Source organism: Vanessa tameamea, chromosome Z, assembly GCF_037043105.1.
Source record: "Vanessa tameamea isolate UH-Manoa-2023 chromosome Z, ilVanTame1 primary haplotype, whole genome shotgun sequence".
In the NCBI taxonomy this organism is placed as follows: Eukaryota; Metazoa; Arthropoda; class Insecta; order Lepidoptera; family Nymphalidae; genus Vanessa; species Vanessa tameamea.
In genome coordinates, this window is record NC_087341.1 from 998,493 (window position 1) to 1,022,696 (window position 24,204).

General features: G+C 32.5%; 1 protein-coding gene across 3 annotated transcripts in view; it reads right to left on the reverse strand.

The window, feature by feature from the left end:
• The window catches only part of LOC113403991 (homeobox protein caupolican), a 62,800-nt gene extending 39,156 nt beyond the window's left edge, over nucleotides 1-23,644 (reverse strand). Inside the window, exons 1-2 of one of the 3 annotated variants that reach the window (XM_026644707.2) lie at nucleotides 23,253-23,644; nucleotides 1,089-1,399 (exon numbers count right to left, since the gene is read on the reverse strand). In XM_026644707.2, coding sequence (XP_026500492.1) covers nucleotides 1,089-1,367 — 279 coding nt within the window. In that variant the 5' untranslated portion in view covers nucleotides 1,368-1,399; nucleotides 23,253-23,644. Of the gene's footprint in view, nucleotides 1-1,088; nucleotides 1,416-23,252 lie in introns of all 3 variants that reach the window. The other 2 variants (XM_026644705.2, XM_026644706.2) reach the window with 2 other exon arrangements.
• Nucleotides 23,645-24,204: the final 560 nt, after the last annotated feature.

The following is a 24,204-nucleotide window of genomic DNA, read 5'->3' on the forward strand; positions in this document are numbered from 1 at the left end:
ATATGTGGATAAAATAAGAAAAGTTCCTAGCCGCCCAAACAAGAGGCAAATCGGACTAACATGCATATTTATTAATAATGCAAAACAGAATGAGATAAAGCTTACGATTGATAACGATCTTTGACTTTACCGATATTTTAAGTAAATATATAATCAGAGATTGGCCGATAATGGCAAGATAGTGCAGAAACATGTTAAATACTTGTTTAAAATGCGTAAAAGTGTAGTTGCCGAGAAGTCCAACTACCATAAACAACTTTGGGTTTATCTAGATATCTACGGATTAAAACTACACAAGCGTCTTTTCACTTGACGATTAAAAAAATTATATCAAGGCATTTATATGTTAGAGGTTTTATTACAAAATTGATTGAGTGTATTCGTAAATTAAAAAAGCGATAAAATTGTTGTTTCAAGTAAGTCGGTTTAAAAAATAGGTACTCGTTGCCCAGCTACCTCACTACTTCGCTACCTCGCTTTTTTTGCGTGTGTTTTAGAAATCGCAGTGATTACAATCTTTGATATTTTACGACTTGATTTACATTAATTTTTATTTATCTTTATTACAAATTTTCACCGGTTTTTATGGTGCGTTGTGTATTTTAACAGGTGTTTGATGTAAAATTTATTTAATTATTTGCGAGACATCATCACGGCTATTATTGTTAGTATTAATTTTTTCAAGTTATTAAATTAATGTAATTTTTATATTTTAACATGTCATTTGTAAGTATTCAGTGATTCGAATTTATTACATGTCCGTGACAGGTACTTTCGCGTAAGTATAAGTTTAGTAACCAGTTATTAACACCTATGTGTTGATTAGCATAACCCATGACTAATTATTTATAAAGTAGGTCAAACCGCGCCGACGACATTTCGTGAGGCTCATTCGTGGTCACTTCGTTTTTCGTATCACAATGCGTATTTTATCTGTATTTATACGTCGACTTAAATAATAAAATTCACGATAGCAACACAAATGCTTTTGTATTTTTTATCAAGTTTATTATAATTTATATGAAACATTATAGTATTAAAAATAGAAGTTTTGTGTAAACGAAGTTACCGCAAAGTTTAATACTTACTGTGTTCGCGTAGAACGGGGGCTGATCCGCGGCGAGAGCTGGGAAGTAGGCGGCCATGCCGGCTGCTGTAGCTGCGTCAGGGTATGGGGCGCTGTACATGGACAGCGGAACGCCAGATGCGAGTCGCTGGTAGTTAAGAAACTCGTATTGACACGAGCACACAGTCTGTCCCGTGATGGGGTCCTGGAATATAGGACGGCCGGTGTCGCAGCAGCGGCTTGCGGGGGCGGGCGAACTCGGCCGCGCCGCGCCGCTTGCGCCGCCCGCCCCACCGCTCATCCCCGCCTGCGTCGGCGGCGGACTGTTGGAGGCTGTCGATATGGTGCTCTGTAAGTTGTAAATTTTTAAAATGCCTTTATGGCGCGTTTTCACATTCGCTGGTGCGGAACTGCATTACAAATTGGAGGCCTCCGTGCGCACAGCTGATTCGCATCGCAAGACGGTATGCTCACATGGCTATCCATCAGCCACGACGGGTATTGATGCATGTGAAAAATGAGAACGTTCGATGTGTTATAAATGTGCATTTAACGAGTGCGAGGGGCGCATGGGCGTAACTGTCGCTCGTCAACTCGTAGGCAAATCGGACACGCTCGCGAAACCCTTTCGATGCATTGTGTGCAGGAATTAGATTACTCGTAGTCGCATTAGCGCGATACGATACATGGATTCCGAACATGACAATGGCACCGGGCGGGCATATTGTTGTCGTAATGGATTTATTCGAGGGACTACCTGAATCGATAGCGCGGTCGCAGGATAAACATCCGTCCGTTGTCCGAGAACAAAGAGGAAGACGCGACCCGAGCCCTTACGATCTTCTTAATTGAGCGCTGCGAATTCATACGTGGATAAATAACTTTCTAAATATTTGTCATTCGAATGAAATATGGTCTACGGTCCAAAGACTCAGTTCACTCAATGGGATTAGAGACCGAAAAATGCCACCCGACCGCTCGTGATACGAGTCCCTGACATCGGGAAGAAAACATGAATTAAATCTCTTTGTGTCCATTCTGTGTTATTATAGGATGTTTCCGGATAAAATAAATTATGTTTGGGGATAAATCTTTGTGTCGTAATAAGGTCTGTGATATATCGTTGACGTTTCGGATGACAAGTTATTATTCGAGCTCTTTTAAGCATGTGTGTAACGGCCGGAGACATTTGGTCTCTGTAACCCCGAGCTATGTAAACCGGTGTAGGTAAGCGTAGTATGTCTTGTGTGCTGCTATAGGATACGAGCTGTCCATCCTATGGCTTCAGTCGCCCTAAACGTATCCGCCATTTTAAATCGGAAAATCACCTATGGGAGGGCCGCGTTACCACCCGGCTGAAAACATTTATTGTGCCGAGGGAATTATTGAGGTAATCCCGAAGCCGTTAAATGTCGGATCCCTGTATTATCTACATTACATACCCAGCATAGTTATTTAATCCTTGCCAGCAATACGTATACCGCGGGTTCGAGGGCTGTATCGTTTAGCTTCTTGTGGAATCGACCTTATGTCGACGGAGTAGGGAGGATAATGAGTGCGAAGTGGTATGCGGATGAAATCGACGCCGGTGCTTATAGGGGATACGGTTCGTTCGAATGATACGAGCATTTGTTGGTTGAAACGACGGAGTACCTGTATTACGTCATGCGTTATTTATTCCGCCATTGAAAATGATTCTATAATTAAACGTGTTTTTTTATTGGCTATGTGTGGTGTTGGTTTATAAAATCTTTGTGTTTTTCTTTTGTTTTAGTGTAACCGTAGCTTAACAATGAACGAATTATTTGAAAGTTATGTAATAAATATTACTTGTCGTGTGTATTAAATGTATGTAATAGAAAATATAAATAAATATAAAGAATTAAAAATAATAATTGTAGAATATATAATTTAATATCTAAAGGGGTTTTCAAACGTGATCATAATATATGTTTTTGTATATATCGTTAACTAATATCGACTATTTCATTCCAAGAACATTAACTTGATATTACTCAAAGCATAAACATGTCATTTATAGTGTTTATGATATAATAACAACAATTAACATAATTATGAAATTTAATTAATTAAATTTACGCTTATGTCTCATATGTATGTATGTTTTAGTAGTTTTTAATGTTGAAAATATTTAAACTTTCTACGAGATACTGTTACGCTTTCTACGGAAAGAATGTGAATCAAAATTTTCACTAAACTATTTTTATTAACCTATAACAAATAGTAAATTATGTATAATTTGTGTATTTTTTAATTTTTTTCTAAATTCTTCGTTATAATTCAACGCCAGACGAATTCATTGCAGGCGTTAGTCAAAACTGTCGTGACGTTAAATTAGTGTCGAATAAGTGGACGCGTAAAATATTATGACCGTTAAAACTATTTAGCGTTTTCGATTAATCTGTTACATTTTTAAATTTAGAATTTTAATTATTATACGACTCGGTATGTGGGTCATCATCGTACTACATAATATAAGGAACTAAGAATATTACTCAATGACGCTTAATACGTTATTCTGTTCCTCCAATCAGAATGTGCTAAAATCAATTTAATAAATAAAATACGATATTTTAAAAATAGAACATCATAAATGTTTTTTTTTTTAAACGTTGATTCTTCGACTCGAATGTGTCGTATCTCATGTCTGTCTTGTTTCAAGTATCAATACTAAGGGTGCTTAGCGGTAATAATCTAAACATCTGATGAACGTTGACATTTTACAGCTTTGCACTTAAGGGACTCCATCACTTTTCAAGGAAATTAACGCTCTTGGGACTACGATCTGCCAGATTTCTCGCTTCGATTGATGTATTTCAAATTAAAACTTGCTGCTATGATTTTATAGTCCATTTTTAATAAGCATCACACTGTGCAAGCTATTATTAGATTTAAAAAAAAGAACGACTTGATATATTGGATTAGGATTTTATATTTTTTTATTATAATATTCATATATTTAAAAAAAAAATTATGATTGATGTTTATTGTTATTTACTTTTAAAGTAATTCTAAGTTCCATTTGTCTAATAATAAAAGTTGAATCTATCTCATCTAGCGAATGACTGATTCGTTCGTGAACGTTCGAATGGGTATAAGTTAAGTTTATCGAACAGAAGACGTGTGTTTCTGGTTCAGCAAAACGTCTGATAAGGGAATGTGTTCCTTTATCACTTCACTTCGGTAATGCCCTAACTGTTACGCACATATATAAGTACGTTGTTAGATAACCAGAACAAAAAAGTTGTCATCATATCCTTTTAAAATATCGGACGGTTCAAGGATTAAAGTGCCGCTGGCTAATCTCAGGCAGACATCTTTTAAAAAACAAACATGATGTGTCTTTTTGTCATTCCTTTTTTTATTGTAGCCCACAGGATGTGTGTAGTCGTTAAGTTCTTTTAAGTGTTAAACCTTGTAACTGAATATTCGAGCGTATAAGGGTTCGATCTATTTGTTAAATAATGTAAAAAAGTTTAATCTTAGAGAAATCGGACCCAATGACATGAATTTCGTTAAAGATATCAAGCGGCAAAAACTTTGACGAGCACGGTGAGCGGTGACGTCCGCGCAGGTATTGAAGGGTTTTTACCAAAGTCGGCCTTTGCATCATTAAAGTATTAAATTTACGATAACGCTAAATCTACCGAGATATAATTCAGTAAAGCTAATTCCAAAACTGTTCGAATGTCGAAAATGTATTTTGTTTCGAAGCACATTTTTTTTTCTTTCAAATTCTATACGTACATATAACCCAGACTAAGAACTCATATTGTACAATATTTTTTTTCTTCTATTAAAACGTCTATTTTAATATTTCAAATAAAAAAAAAAACAAAAAGTATACGTTTATAAATTAATAAATAACGTAGAAATGTAAGATTATTTTGACGTTTATTTGTATAAATTCTATTGAAACGATGATAATATAAACGTAGGTGGGTTCATTAAATACATAATTACACGTAAGTGCAAAATAATGTTGCCACGATGAAAACAAACGCTTCAATGTTGCCCTTCATAGACGTTTCCAATTAAAAATACTTTCAGATAAAATTTTATTACATTCAAAATAAAAACAATGTTAATTAATGCTCGTGTGGCACGCACATGTTTTTATTTACATGTTACATGTGCCTGTTCTTGAGACTTATCGCGGAAGAAACTGTCTCGTCATTGGACCTTTAGTTGTATAATTTACGATAACTTCTAAATATCAATGAATGACTAAAAATTGAATAAAATGTAATGAAATGAGACAAACGACATATTTAAAAATATCGTTTTTTTGTCTGTCCGTTCATTGCATATCACATAAACACTTATAACTGATGTGATATTAAACTTAGCTCAATTTTATTACAGATTGCTTTTTCAAGTTTCCAAAGATTTTCCAGTACTGGATAATAACGAGGTCAATAATTTAGAACCCGGTCTAAACTGTGTCATGTCTTGTATCAATTACAAAAACATAAATAATAATCAAAGTACGATTACAAAAGCGAAAATTTTGCGCAACTAATATTATTATGCGAACGATAGACCGATGTGAGTCATAAAAATAGTTTCACAACCAAAAAACTAGACTTAATTTATGCAAACTATGCTGTGATATAAAACACGATATCATTCGTCCCTGATAAAGGATTTAAATCGATCAGGAAAGATCAAGTGCGAATTAACATAGCTGAGTTCCTTTGAATTGTAAAGTGTTCGAAATTCAAAATACTTTATTCAAGTTCTCAAAGCAGTTTTGAAACGTCATTTGAAGAGATCGAACGAATTTAGCTTATATGTTGATTCTGCTAAAATATTTTTTGATTTTATTACGACGATTTTTTTTTTAGATTTTTTTAGATCTAAATATAAATCGAATAATTGGCAAATTTGAAATTGTTTATTATAATTTTCAAACGTTTTAATTTTTTTTTAACTGAACCTATATTTTATAATTTTTTTTAATCTTATGAAAGTGCCAAAGGACTAGTTTTATAAGTCCTAATATCATAGCGACGATTTCTCGTTAACACCCTTATACAAGATTACAGACCGAATCTAAGTTTAATTTATATAATCATAGGTATCACCCTCAACCCTTTCGAGTTTAAAGTAATAACTCAGTTAGACTAATCTCATTCGGATTAACATTTAGTGATAACCGTGACCGGTGTCTTAGAGTACAATAAGCCTCGAAATTATATACCAACAAGTACTCATTGTAACAGTTACAAGTCCAACTGATATTTATTGTATTTTACTGATTTATTTGAGGTCGACTATACTCTTATTTTCAAATGAATTTTGAGAAATTAATTGAAGCATTTTATATAATTATACTGTTGCATAATTGTTATTGAGTTTGGTTAACGTCTGCTTTAAAATCTTTTTAATTATTTTTTGCATCAAAAATCGACTCTTGTTAAGATATGAACATTTGTTTATTCAAAGTAGGTATTCAACATTATTCCGTATTAATTCAAGTTAGTATAAAATTAAAATCAATGATCGATTCGGTTGAGGACATCAAAGAGTCGTGGACTCAAATCCATCCATCACTATTATGAAGACAAAGACGAATATATAGATTAGAATATTGTTTTAGTTTTATCGAATGAAATGCAAATTATAAATCGAATTTGTCGAATGCTTTATGATAATAAATTAACATATGATTCAGAGTTATTATACCAAATATTGATTTAACTTAACATTTGTTTCGGTTAACTTTTTTATAAACGAGTTGTTAATCGAAGGCTCCTTTTTAAATAATTCTTTGTAATTTAATCTGTCCGAGGTGTTTATTATTAGATTAAGGTGATAGGTTAAACTTAACTAAGGTTGGGTTGTCGTAATGAAGGGCATCACCTGCTCGCCAGATTATTGACAATCAAAGCACGTATTATACATTCATACTTAAAATAAATAATACTTTAGAAGCAAACGTGTGTTTCTCACAATGGTGGTGATTTGAGGCGTTTGCACTGCGAAGGCACGCCAACCGATAGATTTAAGATATTATATCCTTTGTTTTTTTAATTCCATTTGGTCACTCATCCTCCAAACCGGAACTGTATTACAAAGTATTGAATGTTGACGTTTGCCGCTTAAAAATCGTCGTCCACACAGTTTTACGCAAAGGCATATCATTGAAGGAAGCAATTGGCTTCAGTGTTTTGTTTATTACACCTCCTGAGTCTGTCCCTCTCTGTCGGGATACATTATAGAGATAAGTGAACAATCGATAGAATAGAAATAAAAATCGTTTTCAATAATCACCGCGCACACCTTTCGCGTTCGACTATATCATTTTATTAACATAAAATTTCGTTTCTAATTGGACAATTACAGGTAACGTCATTTCGTCGACCTCTGCCGTATCCTGTCGGAGATATACGACCCGATAACAGACCGCCCTCAGATGTAAACCTTCCGTAATGTATTCACACCTTTCCTAATTAAGCTCGAATTAGGGATAAATAAATATTGAAGGAAGTTCGTTCTAATGCCCCGCAATGTAAAGATAAGTATGTACGTACCTAATAATAGTCTATAATGATAATACCGCATATTAATAGGATCGCCCGCGCCGGACCGTTTCACTTCTTTAAATATTCATGTGTTTGTTATTTTAGTTACGTTAATTTTAATAAACAGTTCAATTTTGATTTGATTATTATTTTATCAAAATTATAGCTGGTTGATGATTCATGTCGGACGATGGCAACATTCTCGGAATTATAGCGACGAAAAAACGAATTATAATACTTAAATAGTCTTTTTTACAGTGTCATCTATCAGTGCAAAGATTTTAATGAATAATATTATGAAAATAAATTTAAATCATACAAAAACAAAGTTAGTTAAAAGCACCGACAATGTAATCTTTATCACTTCGAAGCGGTGTCGAAACGGACAATGAAATGATTATAATATTATAACATTTTTAAGTGCGAAGTTATTCGTGTGAAAACGTAACTAACAAAAAAATCTCTTAGTACTTAACTACGTAAATTAATAAACACGATGTGTGTTCGCACGAAATTGAACCTCAAAGTTTGGGTTTAAAGTTTTAAATTGTTTGTCAGGGACGTCGGACAGACAACGTTCGAAACTTCCGTACAGCTTTGGTTAACCACTATATAAAGCGGGCGTTTTGTGAAATTCATTCTATAATTAATTTGTATTCGACCAATTTCCATCGGTTCCGGATGATTTTATAATTACAGAGTAAAAATATCTTCCCAATATTACGAAGGCGATTGATTTATATAAATGTAAAACGAGTTCTTCCTTTTTTAAATCCGTATTTAAGTATTTATTTATTCTTATAGTTGTAAATCAAATGTCTATCGATTTTGATATTATTATTGATAGTTCATATCAAGTAATTCTCAAGATTTGTTCTAGATTTTTATCTGTTTACGTTTCAAATTAAAACAAATATATAGAGATTGTATATGCTTTTGTCAAAACTACAAAAGTCCAACTTCAAACAACTAATTAAGTTAAAAATAGTTACCGAGTTTTGAAATTGAAATTAAATTCGTGAAAATAATAAACGCAAGAGACTAATTGGACGAAGAATATTTTGACATAAAGTTCGACACTTTATTTAATATATTGATAGTTACTAATTATTTTATAAACTTTGACACATTGGACGTTTATATGTACGTATTATATATATTATATATATATAATATTTATCCTATTAGCTAAATCGTTGCTTTTGCAGCTAGTCTAATGTATTAACGTATCGACGAACCACACCCGGGCGCTGAGCGTATCATTGAGTGCGTTGTTATAATATCTGGCTTATCGATCCCGACGTTCAACTCAATTAAAAAGTTATTGAATTTATCTGTTTATAATACACCTACAGATACTAAAAATAGCTTTATAAGAAACGGTTCCACGCTTCTGGTGAGCCATGAGATTCATATGCCTTATGATTCAGAAAGATAATAGGGACAGGATCATGGCGACAGTACCACAGGACAATCTTCGACGTCGACGTGCTTTTTCTATAATTTGTATCCTATCATGCCTGTGCTATTGTTTACTATTTTACATTGCATATTATATAAGTTCTCAATGTAAATATTTTTTAAGCGAATAGAATATGTCTGTCAATAACAGTCCGATGTTTAAATCATACCAGTGTTAACTCCCAGGCCTGGGAAAGTACGTAAAGCCGTTGGTCCTGTGTCCGAACACTCCCCGGTCGTGTCGGATAGCCGTCTCATCGAATTATGAGAGGCAATAGTGAGTGCACCTGTGTTTGTGCACACACTTGAGTACTACAATATATCCTGTGCAATGACTGAAATCGGTTACGAGGACATCAACCGTATCATATTGTAAAACGAGAGTGCATCTTAAATTTTTAACACGTAAGTAAATGTATCACAAAGATGCCGAAAATAAAATTATAGTATTTGTTGACTTTCAGGCAGAATATATAACTTTAAATGTATTCAATTGATTGGTCGGAAGATGTTTCTTGTCGGTTCTTATCGGTAGTAGAACATCAAGCATAGCCCTAGAATCTACATTACAAACTGGTAGATTTACAATTTGGTAAAATAATCATGCAAAATCAAAGATAAAAAGTGCTTGTAAAAGCATCATTGTATAAAATAATTTTTTTTCGTAGGTATATTACTAAGTCAATTTAACATTTACGGTCAAGATGGCAACGAAGGTTTTTTTTTTAAATTTGAAACGGATCATAATCGAAAAGTATTGAAAAAAATGAGAACGTGTTATAGAAGCGAGCCGTGGTGTAAATTGATATATTTTATTAAGACGTGTTTTATGGAGAGCTGAAATCTTTAACGTCGGTCCCAATTCTTGTAATACCTTTTTTGAATGCGTTCCCGAATAAACAGGTCGATACTAAAATGAGCTGTAACGACTTAAAAACTAAGTTTATAATCCATTACACTGTTTTATTAAAAGTTACTTGACGAAGGCTTTCCGGGTCGGTTCGTAATCGAAGCGTACTTTATTGTATTCCATTCAAACAACTCATTCATAAAATTGCGATTTCTCAGCAACCGGAGATGTGACTTCATCATAATCAGAAACATTTATGGGATTAAAATGTTACATTACAGAGTTAAATGCCCATTTCATCTGACATCTGTATTTCGTTCATAATATTAACAGAAATAAGGGTCAGTAAGTTAATAAAGGCGTTCCTTTTGGGGAAAATATTATATTTAGTTCGATCACTAAAATATTAATTATGGAGATATGCAGCAAAGTGTGTGGTTTCAAATACAGATTGGACTATTAAAAAGCTTCTCGATGAAACCTATGTGACCTAGCCGAGCATTCTTGTAATGAATAAAATTTAAATACTTAAACATTTATCTATAAACTTAAGTTTTATTTCTGAATAAGGTACGTGTACATTGCATTTGCAATTGGCTTGCATTAGGTGTAATATTGAATTTCGAAATAAAACAGTCAATTTTAAATGCTATTATACATATTGAATATTTGGAAAATCCAATTATTTGATACGTACGTCTTAATATTATTATAACAATATCTTTATTTTATTTGTGTTTAAATGAGTTTAGTATGATTATGTTATGTTGCTTTTAGAAGGGTATGTAAAAGGCGTCGCTTGCTATCTACTTATGTACTATGTTGCCGTGTAAGTAAAAGCTTTGCAAATTCTATTGCAGTAACGATACATCCTGTTATATTCAACGAGCAATGTTACATATAATGTTGGTATGTTTTGATTTATCAGAAACATCTCATATATTTCGAGGAAAGATGGTATTTGTGGGGTAGGTTTGGTTAATCAATCAATCAATCAATCAAAGTGAAATCCCTGCATTAAAACAAGCTCTTGTTCAATTAAAATGTGTGTGTTATATCGAACGCACACATACATAGAAGTTGAATAAAGTCAAGTAAAAAGCGATGACCGCTTGATTCGAATACAAATTATCTCGAAATAACCTCGCGGAAATTATTCGATTGAAACAATCCGTTCACCGATAAAAGTAATCGATACACGGTGCTAATAAACCAAAAGCCATATCCGAATGTCGTGATAGAAACGTATCATCAATCATCAGATCGTTCGATCATTCCCGCTCACTGTAAACTTGTTCTAATGAACTTGTTCGGATTGTCCGCGGAATTTATTGGTCTCTTATGCGAAATAAACACGTGTCGGTCGATGCTAATATTAAACGTTTCAGTTCTTAATATTCCTACATTCCGTACGGAGGTTCAGTGTTTATGTTCTACGCGTTCGTATGAAACTACACACGTACGACACGAGAAAACTATTTTATTTGAGATTTAAATGAGTTCATTCTATCCATAAAACCATTTATTCAATTGTTTTGATTAAAATTTAAAGTAGTTATTGAATAAGAGTGTTAAATATTAAGTGTTATATATGTTTAAATTTTAATATAAGAATACCCCAATGGCATTCTACTCGGCATTAACGTCAGTTTTTTTTTTTTCTAAATATATTCCTAATTTAAAATTTGTTTGAGCGCGCCATTATTTATCTGTAACAGTATTCTAATACTTGGATCTTATTTAAAAAAAAGTAAATAGGAATCTTGTTTGAATATTTATACGATTCCAATTTTGAATTTATATTTTAGCTCATCACTATCTTTGTACAACACATGCTTCATGAATAAAATGAAAGTACTTACGTGTACTCGGCTCAATTTTTTTTCATTGTTACATGTTATTTACGGTACAAGATAACTTATATACATATAATATTATCTCTATGTATATACGCGATCGAGTTGTAAATTTTATAAAACTAATCGAATTTCGTACAAGACCAGTCACAAAATCGGTTTTTATTAATGTAATGTACTTTAATAATTACGAAATGTAACGTTACAATAAAACAATGTTTCGTACACATGTCCGAATGTACACTAGCGAATATTGAATCATCGAATATGGCCGTCATTAAAGCGTTACCGATTCAAAACATCCCGTGCGATTTCCAAGACTATATCGCTCCCTGTCGTTACCTACTAATCGACCACTATTACTAAAATAACTGCAAATACCAAACGCAATAAGGCCACTAACATACTATGTGTACAATCGCAGCGATTCGTTACGGATATTCGCAATGGCTTTTTTGTTTGCTCTCTCGTTCCGTCGCTTTAATTTTAATATAAATAATATCATAAGTACTTGTAGGTCCGAAATTAAAAATGAAACGTGTACCATACTACACCATATTCAATGGAAATTTAATCTAAATCGATTATATTATCGATCAAGTAACGAATGCGGCGATTTAATCGAATAACAGAGTCGAGTACCGCACTTGTAAGCAATGTTATTTGATAAAATATCGTTAAAACAAAACTATTATCTGATATATCTACGATTGAATTTTATCGATCGATATATAATCTGAGATTCATCAAAGCGGCGATACACCTCTGAAGGTACCACGTAATGGTAGCAGATAAAGACAATAATCGGCTAATTAAATTTCTTTTGAAGTTCCCATATCGTCAGAATCTTCGTTATCCCTCTTTGATTGCACGCGGTAATACAAAATGCAGGAGTTGATGTTATGTGATTAAAACCGTATCAGTTAGAATCTTATCTCTACTACCTGTAAATCATATTAAATTCGGTGCTATTGAGTTTGTCGAAATTAATACGAAATTACTATATTATCGCGTATGACATTAACATAAATTGCGGTCTGTGTACACAGTGTTATGTATAAATGAAGTATATAACGCGGCCGTCGCGATGATTCGATGACTGTCGACGTCGCAGGGTCGTGGGCGAAACAACACCACTAATTGTCAAACACGTGTATTTTAGTACACATAATACTGTCTGTCGACTCAATTTTGTTGGTGATTGTGAATCTGGAGCGTCGATAGATCTATGGTTTTCGAACGTCTTTAGATTACTCGGACGAGTTTATCTGCTCGCAAACGACATTATGACACTTCTTAACTTTAAACTTTTCTGTTAACCAATTTATAAGAATGTATTGTTTTTTTTCACGTTACTGTTATTCCAAATTACTTTCCTCAATAAAAATTGCGAAACTATTTCAAAGTGAATTCGCTTTTAATTAATAAATAAAATATTACAACATAACTGATAATAGTCTAGACTAGAACATGTGTGTTTTTAAGAGATAATAACAACACAATAACCCGAGGATAGAGTGGGAAAAAATTAAGTACCTATTTATAATTCATAACAAGTGCAGTCGTACAAAAATGTACTCTATGTTGAAAGCGTTAGTGTTATAATTGCAACACGGGCTCGAAGGTGCTGCGTATAGCTTGCACACTTGCATAAATCCGGTTGCGCCCGCGCCTGAATCGCCGCAATTCGTCGATGTAACGAGACACGGTTACTCTTACGCACACGCTTCGTTTCGGAGAAATTAATTTAAGATTCCCCGAAAGCCTATCAGATTAGGGGTAGCCGAGATCCTGTTCACGGACCATTATCGTAATCGATATTCGATATCGGGTTAATGTTAATACCATTCAGCTATCGAAAAAATATGCGATTTCTCTCGATACATTACTCGCGAAACCGATTATATTATATCGATGATATATTTTAGAACAATGTTTTTACGTGGATTATCGTTTTCACATTAGAATCTAATTATTGAAATTGTTTGAACATTGTTATCGCATGTGTGGATCATGTAAAACAATTTTGTACATTGCTAATGCAAATAGCAGTAAGTTTTTTAGAACATTATCATTTTTATTTTCATAGTAACGTGTTATTTATATAACTATTTATTCATTAATATTGCTGGCTTTACTGGGATTATTAATAGTAACGGATAATAATTGCAATTACAGAGTATTAATTTCTAGAGAGAAAGGAACTTTTAAATTAATCCATTTATATTTATACATAATAACGATAAAAAAATAAGCCTCTCGTACAGAACAATGGAAGGTACGTTTACTTAATTACAATTCCTTTTTTTTTTTTTTTTTCAGAACCGTTGAATGGCAAACACTAAAAGTTAAATTGTGCGTGAGAAAAAGAGGTCAAGACGGCTGGGAATGAAGGATTTTTGATGGCTTATTACGAACTTGGTTATTGCCCTGGATCCACTTGAGTTTTGTTTAGAAATGCCTTCGTTGTTTTAAGAAATTATTATGTGTTGTATGCTCAAGTTCGTTTCATAGAATGTATATTGAATGTATTTCATGAATGGGCTTTAGTTTAATTACACGCCGTATCGAAATAGTGCAATAAAAACGAACAATAGTAATTAATTGTAGTTTCATCCTGTATATGTTGATTTTTTTCTTTTTAAACGTATTTACATTCGAATAAATAAATACAAATGTCCACGAATATTCCCGTAAGAATGGTCACCGCGTCTAAATACACTTTTATTATACCAACATAGGTTTCGAATAAAACTTTTCAAAGGAAACATATCATACTTCAAACTATTATATACATAATAAATTATCCAAAGTCCTTTATACGGCGCTGTGTCAAAAGCGATGTTTGGCCAAAATTTAATAATAAAAGCGTAATAAATAAAAATAACAATTCAGTTAGGAAACAATGAATGCCTCCATGAAACTCCGATGCTGTTTAATGTAGACATTAGGTAACGTTGGGATTTCTACCCTCTTGTTTTGTAAACTGACGATTTTAGAACGTATCACAATGACGTAAGATTGATATTCCAATGAAACGTAAATTCCTGTTGATATTTGGTTAGAGTGATAGCGAAGGGGAGATTGCATTGTAATTTATCAATCATTTGAGCTTAATTACACTATGATTTGTATCTGTTGACTTTTAAACCGTCTTTTGTAAAGGATTTTTGCGATTGAAAAAAAAAATATTCATGTAAATATCTATGTATGTTTACAACATTGTTGTATTAATACCGAGCACGCTGTAACGCAAAACAAGAATACTTTGTATTAGTCGTTCCGGCTCGAAGGGTGAGTGAGCCAGTGTAACAGGGCAAGGGGCAAAACTATCGGGTTAGCAAGGCAATCAGATAGAAAGCGCTCCTGAATATGCGTCTACCTTTGTGTACTACAAATATCCAGAACATTCGGTTCTTTAAAATTCGCCGCCGCGTCGTGGACAAAATTGATGGACTGATGAGGGCGTTTTCAGCGTCATTTTCTGGTCCATATTCTCATCTCGATCATAGCTAAAAAAATAGTTGTTGCTAGTATTTTGTGGGTTTTTATGTAGGTACTATCTTTAAAAAACTAAATCTGTTAATACGTTCTGTGTGATTTAATTTACAGGCATACCGATAGACCATTGCAATGTGTTGTTATTTATGTTAAAATTTAAATAAAGCTCAGACTAAGTGTGGGCAGTTAATGATAATTACAAAGTACAATACTATAGTGAGGCAAATTAATAGCCATAGAACAAGAATTGTATCAAAATAAAACTCAATACCTACAGTTTATTTTGAGTGTACGACACAATTATACATTAACGTCTTTCAAAGTCTCTTATTATGAACGTTATAAGGTCTAAAGTCGCTTTAAACACCATCAAATCCTGAGTCCTCTTAAAGCGTAGGCAGCATAAAAATTTACAACCCATTCTTGTTCTTAATTGGTGTTTAAATAAAAACGTACCGTGAACGTCACAGAGTAGGTACAATTGCAAAAGTGGTAAGCTCTAGACCGATCGACTGTAATAGTGAGACATATTTTTTATAAAGACAATATCATATTTTACGTATTATTTGTAACGAAGAAAATATATTTCCTTATGAGTAGTTATTTCTATGAGATCGTTTCATGTTGCAATGAGGAACATACTGTATAGATGACATTTTTTATAAACTCCGTGCTCCGTGGTTAATTCAACATTTAATATCGTTATAGTTATTGCATACCAAAGCTGAGTACTTTGAATTATTTTTATAGCCAGTAAGTTCTTGAAACCATCAGTTACATTATATTTCCTTATCTAACATATATGTTTTAGAGTGAGACAGTAGATGAACAATGAGGTTGGTATAACGCACACTTATACAACCTTTTTATTTAAAATATTAATAAAAAAAAGACAATAATTCTTACCTTTGAATGTCACTTGTATCTCTCGATTAGTAATTTTATTGAACGTGTTATATTTTAGTTTTGGAATATGAATTTGTACAATGTTCGTTTTTTAAAAGTCTACAAAACTTCTATTTTTGAAATTGTATATATTCTGAAAATTTCATTAACGTTAAATTAAATGTATTGATTCGCAATATTGATCCGTCCATTAATTATTATTTTTGAATTATCTGTCGCTTGTCATTATTTCATTTGTTTATGTTCGAATTTTGAATTTTCCATTTCGGCAAGGCAGACTGATCGAATCGCTTTCAAATTAATTTTTGATCGAAAATCAGTTAAACTGTTCAAGTCGCAGTTGATCGAATAAAATTGATTCGTGATTGTTGTTAATATCTGTGTTTGATATAACACTGCATTCATTTTTGGTGGTAATTCCTATTCATATCGCCTCACATAAAAGCCATACTTTTAGGTAAAAGTGGGTTCTACGTAAATATTTATCTAAAAATAATACGAGTGGGTTCGGTAGTGGAGTCATTATCAATTTCACTGGATTAAGTTAAAATCCTTGTGTTTAGATTGGGACAGATAATTAAACAATTATAACATGTTTTTTTAATCAAGTATAAGATATACTGCTACACGTAATTACCTTAACTTGTAATAAAAGAATTTAATTGACCTCCTTTACCAGGCGATGAGTGCCTGCGTATCACATATTACTTTTATCAGTATAAAATATCCAAAAGTTAAGTGATATTTTTTGTAGAGTCTCATCGAAAACGGAAGCGTTAGAGATAGGAAAAATTATGGTGTCCGTCAATGAGTTATCAAAAAGGTAATTTTTTTTAATGTGTGTATGTTTTTTATTTGTCCTTAGTTAATTCAATGATTTAAAGATATAATTATCGTTCTACCTTTTGTATGTTAAAAGTGAACTTGTTTCTTTACGTCAGTAACTCTGGATGTTTATTAAATTTATATGTTATTTACATGTAACAGTAGCTACGGTGTACGTGAAAACTAGATCCGTGCGGGCGAATCTGCATTAAACTAGTTTTGATCCAATCTTAGCACACATTTAATTAGATACTGTAAAAACTAAACAGGCTTCTATCCGGAGCCGTTAAATAATTAAAAAAAAAAAAAAAAAACTTTATAACATATTTGGTATCAATTTTCAAAGTCTCAAATCGTTTTTTGTTTTTGATATCGTGACAAAATTGTAACGCTGAGTATAATGAGACTACATCGAGTTCAGGCTCCATCTATAATCGTGCATGTTATACGCATCCGAATGTTACGATACCGTCATTTAATACGCGTGGACAATATAGCAACCATTTTGTGGAAGTTTTTTTTTTATATAACCTAACGAAAATAATGTTTAATTAGTTTTGTTTCAAGTTATTTATGCCTCGACGATACTAATTACATCATAAAAACGTAACGCTATTTCGTTATTTCTTTATACTGGCCTGTTATTTTACAAAGATTACAGATAAATAAAACACTATGGCGTTATAACGAATTAATTTAACGTTACTAAAATATTTTTTTAATATTTGGCTATATTTCTGTAACACATATGTAAGAAATATTAAATGTAGCAGCCGTACGAGTAAATACTGCTAACGAATTGCTCGGCAGTAAAAGTTCTTAGATGGTACATTAAGCTACATTAATCTCGAGCGTACGAGAAGAACAATAAGAGAACAGCTCGTTGCTCACGCTCATGTGGTGGACTACAAATTAAAAAGGCTCTATAATTGAGTGCGAGTGCTTTTATCGCTGGCTTAAGCGCATTTAGACGCTAGACGAAATAGGACTGACCGCACGACGTGACGACATAAGGTACTCGGAGTGAAGCTCGAAAATAAGAAATAATGAGGATAATCCCTCCGAACGAGGGCCCGAGCTAGGGCCCCTTATCGTGGAGATAGCGAAACTAGACGGCGCGCCACGCACGCGGCCCCCTACACCATAATTTTATCTTTATTAACTTACCATTCAATGTTCCAATATGGCAAAATCTGAGATAACTCCGTTATTAATATGACAACCGCGAAATTTAATAAACCGCTATCACACAGCAAATAAACTTGACTGTGTTTAATATATTATTGACGGATTGCACTCAGAGATAGAGTGATCTTTAAATAATGAACCCACTTACGTCATAGCTCGGTTCCGTTGTCCAATACCGCGGCGACAAATAGGCTAAATATATGAAGCAAAAACTGTCACTACGAAGACAGTGTAGACTCTAGACCAGACTTCGTACTGCACGATATCAGCAAATAAAGTTATGTTTGAACATTTTCGTATCAAAGTGTATAATTTGAATGATTAAAGTGAAACTGCTTTGAATGTGATGACGGTAATAATCAAAGGTATAATTTTAGAATAACGTCTTTGAGTAAACTTTGAGTCTTCGCGTGTTCTGGACTGCAGGCCCACACAGGTTTACAATTTGAGGGACTTGTATTTAGAATTTTATTTGTCTTAGTTTATTATCTAACTATAATGTTTTAACTCATTATGTTACGATTCACAAATTTTATTGTGTCAATGCTAATGCTTCCAACGAACGAAAAGTGTGACGAATATTTTGTTATCTTTTATTGCAAGCTAAACAAACATTATGTAAGTATATAAGATTTTAAATGAACATGGTTATTTTTATTACTAACAGTATTTAAAACGGGATGTTTACCATGTTTTTTATTTTTATTTGGTGGAGCTCGATATTTCGACATTATCTACGAATGTCTTGTTGTCTCGTGAACAAGACATTCGTAGATAATGTCGAAATATCGAAATATCGAGCTCCACCAAATAAAAATAAAAAACATGGTGAATATCCCGTTTTAAATACTGTTAGTAATTATATAAGTATGTTGTATATATGGTTTTGAATATTATATTAACTTGAATACATTACATGTGTTTTGACTAATGTCTGCGCTGGCCTTTAGACGAGTCAGTAAATAACTTCGACAGTGGTTTATACCGCGGCTCCTTTGTGTGTCCGGTGTAATAGTACAAAAACCAACTGCTTACTTAAGACCAAATTAAGTCTAGTATATTAATTATATCCCTTTTATGCAAACCCTGCGCAATTACAGCGCTCGATTCGAAAAAAAAACTCTTTTAATGGGTCGAGACAAGAAAATTGTTGTAGATTTATATGACAACAAAAGTCGCTGCTCGGAATAACTTTGCAAGTATGCGCTATCCGTGATATAAAGAAGTTCGTAGCTTTTGAAGTATTACGCGGAATCTATTGACTTGAAATGAGTGGTTTTATTACCTTTTTATGTCCTTTGTCGATTATTAATTTGTTGTGATCCTGTGTCTTGTATGACTTGATCGTTGAGATATCCGGACAGCGAAAACGATAAAAAATCTATTCTTAATAAATAACAACTGTCATTTAAAAGAAATTTAATAAATTAAATTATTATAATTTCTTATTCAAAACTTACAACGTTTACAATAATTTTGATAAATTAAGTGTTGTAATATTGATAAACAAACCTTTTTTGTTCCATTAGAATCTTTAATGTCAATGTCATCAATTTGCTTCAATTGTTTTAAATTACAAGTGTTTTACTTTTTATATTACTTTGCTATACTCTTTTAATTATAACGGCAGTTATTGATACAAAGTTAATTGCTAATAACATATTTTTATATAATTTATGTGGTAAATTCATCAATTATGTTAATCAAAGTATAGCGGGAGATATTTTTTAATCCAGAAAAGGTTACACAAACGTCCAAACGTATAAAGCCAAACCCAAAACTGCTAATTAATAAATAATTTATATATTTGCGCATGGATTTATTATATTTCGTCGATTCCTAAATAACTAATTAAACATTCGACTAGTTAAAGCTATTCATGTCCGAAAAAGGATTTTATTGTTTCAATATTTGGTATAAAAGTTACAAAGATAAGAATTGGTAAGCAATGATTCATGTGAATTTATCAATTATTGTCAAATCTCATAGTAACGCTGACTTGCTTCGAGATATTTTAATATAAATTTTGACATTTATAGAATGGCTTCCATTTTTGAATTTGTTTTAGTACCTATTGATTTATATTACGTATTTTTCATCAGTTCTGGACAATATTCATGATGTAAATGTAACAGATTTTGAAGTCGCAAATTAAACTACTTTTGTTTTCTACGTATTTTAATTATTTGTTTTTATAAATATTTATCTACATCAGAAATAAAAGCTGAACTTTAGCTTGTTTCGAAAATTCTTATTTGAATTTATGTCAATATCTTTATCAACAATAAATTGAGTGATAATAAAAATGATATTAAAGTTAAAGTTAAAAGCAGTATAAATTATGACATTAAGCTTTCACATAAATAAACTTAAAAGCAACATTAGTCAAAATTCGAACGAATATAATTTTACCTTTGCTTACAATTAACAAGTTAATAAAAAAAATAACCGATTCGTTCAATAGCTGTTTATTATTTTAACGTACAATATACACGAGTAATTAACGGTAAGCGTGTATACGGTAATATTATCATTAAAATGATATATGAAGAATAGCTCTTTGTAAAACTTTTTAATTTTATTTTATATTTGACATTGAAACGGTTATAAGGATAATATACTGACTTTAATTACTCGTTAGCTATTGCTCAAATTATAGCAAGATGTTTAAACGTATATGTTATTCGAACCACGAACAGTTAGTGTTACAAATATACAATGACTCTATCATATAAGATATGTACTTTAATGTTTTCATGTTAAACTATTACAATAAATACGAAACGGATTTGAATGAATTTAAAAAAAGAACATTATATATTACTATATATTCTTGTAATAAAACAAATATATTTTCTTTTTTTTTTTTTATGCGTAGCGTAGTGCGTTGTGTATTTCCAATGCTATAGAGCCCGCATGACTTGTAAATATTTAATTAATATGATTGTTATATTTAGACAATCGTTTAAGTAATTAAGATATTATATATCTAAATTTCATTAAATAGTTTAGTAATAAATAAATTATAGTTTTAAAGTTGTTGGTAATTGAATTTGTTTCTGAATAAAGACTTACTAAAGACATTATTTTTAATTACTTCTGAAACAGAGGATCATATCGTCTTCATAAATTTTAGACCGACTTTTAATATTGTTAAAATCCTTATCATAAAATACATATTAATAGTCCTTAAATTGTTTTAAACAGGTTGAGATAATGATCAAATCTCAGACCTAAACCACTTCATTTTATAACACATTTTTATAATGTTATTTTATATATTATTTTTTACCTGTATTTGTTATATAAAAATATATTGGTAATATATTTACGACAATTATCCGAATGTTTTACTTAATTAAAAAAAGTTAAAAATGGTTTTCAAGTAATGTTAGCAATCGTTAAGCATTCGTCTAATAATATTCAGCCTAATATTGACGTTTTATAATTTTTAAAATTACTTATTGTATCGATTATAAGCCGTATAAATTAGTAGCTATTGAGTTTCTTGCCGGTTTACTCCGCAGATTCTACGTTCCGAACCGTGGTAGGTTTAATTTTAATTATTCCTATGAAATGTCTATTAACTATTAAACATTTTAAGAGACTAGTTTAATTAAGTACATTTCCATTACACACCAATTTACTGGATACAACCTTGTCTCATTTTAACTGTACAATTAACTCAGAATATGAAACATTCTTTTATTACAGTATTACTTTTGTGCAAGGAATTATATTTTGATTTTTATGAACAAAACAACAGATTTTTTTTTCTACTATTTAATGTTGATAATTAGCCACGATATAAATGCAATATTTCGACGTCAAAAACATGATTTGACATTATTTTAAAGCAATAACATGTAGAAAAAAAAATCATTATAAAGTTTTGTAAGAACGGTTTAGAAATATTTTTGTGTTTTTATTTCTGTAACATTTTATTACCGAAATATTCTTATAACGGATAAGATTTTAAAAATTAAATTAAAATTATCTCACAAAGCTTAATTTTAGCATCGAATGTAAGAAGCTACTAAATGAGTACCACTAAAAATACTTATAAAGCTATCAATGTATCTTGTTTCAAATTAAATATTTATAGCTAAAACGAAAATATACTATTCATTTATTAAAATATTAAAAATAAATACTTAGACTTGAATTTTATAATAAAAAATGCCTCTTTAAAATATTGAACAACTACAGATATTATAAAACTGTAAATTTTCATCGTAAAATATTATAATCACGATAAGAAAATTATAACTTTTACGCATTGTAACAAAAGGAGAAGAAATAAATATATACACATATATATATACAAAACCGTGTAAGCACAATTGACATACATTTATAGCGTAACCTGTGAATAAAATGTTATTTAAGATAAATAAAATATATTACAAATATAAAACAGTGTTACAAATAAATACACATACACATAAATTTATAATGTATTATATGTTAGATGAACTTTGATGTATGTTATGTATAGCGAATTGTTCAAATAAATCCTGTTGGATGAAACATTATGTTGAGTTGATTAAGTTCCTACATTTGTAATCAAATCAGTCACTGATTGTGTACGCCTCGTCTCCGCAACACATGTTCGTCTACTCGAATAAAACAACCAACTTGATGCTTAAACTATTTATCAGTTTGACTCTACGTATTCATTTGTCATCGTCTTACACAATAAATTTATTCACGTCCCGAAAATTAAAAGAAAAAAATGCTAAAAGGTTTTAAGCGTAAAAAGTAAAAAAACGGCGCGGAAGAATTTTTCTCTTATTGCAGTCTGGCGGCCAGCGTAAATACCCAATAATAGGGTTTTAATAGTCTTGGAAAATTGCCAATAAAACCCGTATTTTTACTGAATGGAGAGCTACGTAAGCATACCGTCATATAAAATTTGTCAACAAATAACTATACACAACATTAAAATATAGGAACAAATTTTTCAAAAAAAAAAAGTCGCTCTGCAAAACATTACAATATTAATTATTTTAGAATACAATAAACTTATAAAACATAAGAAAGAAATTTACCTGATTCGGAGGAGATCCTCGGAAGGCGAATTGGGACGTCATTTTTCACTTTTAAAAATTGATCGTTGAACTTGAATAAACACGTAAAGTTCTCGTCACAGTCCGCACTCACTTCACAGTTTCATATTCGCGGGCACTAGTCCGGGGCGAGTCCGGTGCATGACGCGAGGACGGGGTGCAGGCGTCAGGCGTTCAGGCGTCGAGAGAATCGATCGAGTCGCAGCCGGAGCCGGCGGATGGCCGCGGACCGACACGGAGCGTTCCGGAGCGACCGCGTGCTGAGCGGCGCGTGGTCGCGCGCGCGGCGGCAGTGGGTAATGCGGTAGCTGCCCGCCAGGTGATAGTAATTGGCGCCGCCGTCCCTCTCTCGCCTCGGCCGTCCCTCTCGGCGCGCACACGCACACTCGCGTCTGTGTGTGTCGGTCGCTGCTCGCACACCGCTCCTTCTTTTCACGCTCGCGTCGCCGTTTGACCCCGCGCCGCAGCCGACGCTCTCGATTTTTGCGGTGCGATGGGTGGCGCCCGCCGCAGGGGCGGCCCCGCTCGGTGGGGGCACCGGAGGTGGGGGTAGATGCACTCCTTTCTTTTTTAAAAGCTTCTCTTTCTTTTCTCGTATTTTTTGCGCCGGTGTCGGTATGGAGCGGTCCCTTTTATTTCATTTTATACTTATATATTGTGATAATTAACAGTGACGACGCGCACGACGAGCGCCTTCGCCGTAGTCGACTTAATGATAGCTTTGCATGAGATTAAAGGTAACCACGACATTTGTAATTTTTATTTTCCAATAACGTTGAACTAGGATAGCTATACGATGCTCGTGGAGTCAGTTGTTGTGGTCTGTTGTGTACTCGATAGGTTATACTACCGGGGTCGCTCTACTGGTTGAAGCGTGTTAGCGGTGACAGCATTAAACGGTCTCCCAGTGTGTTCGTCCCGACTGTATCTGTAT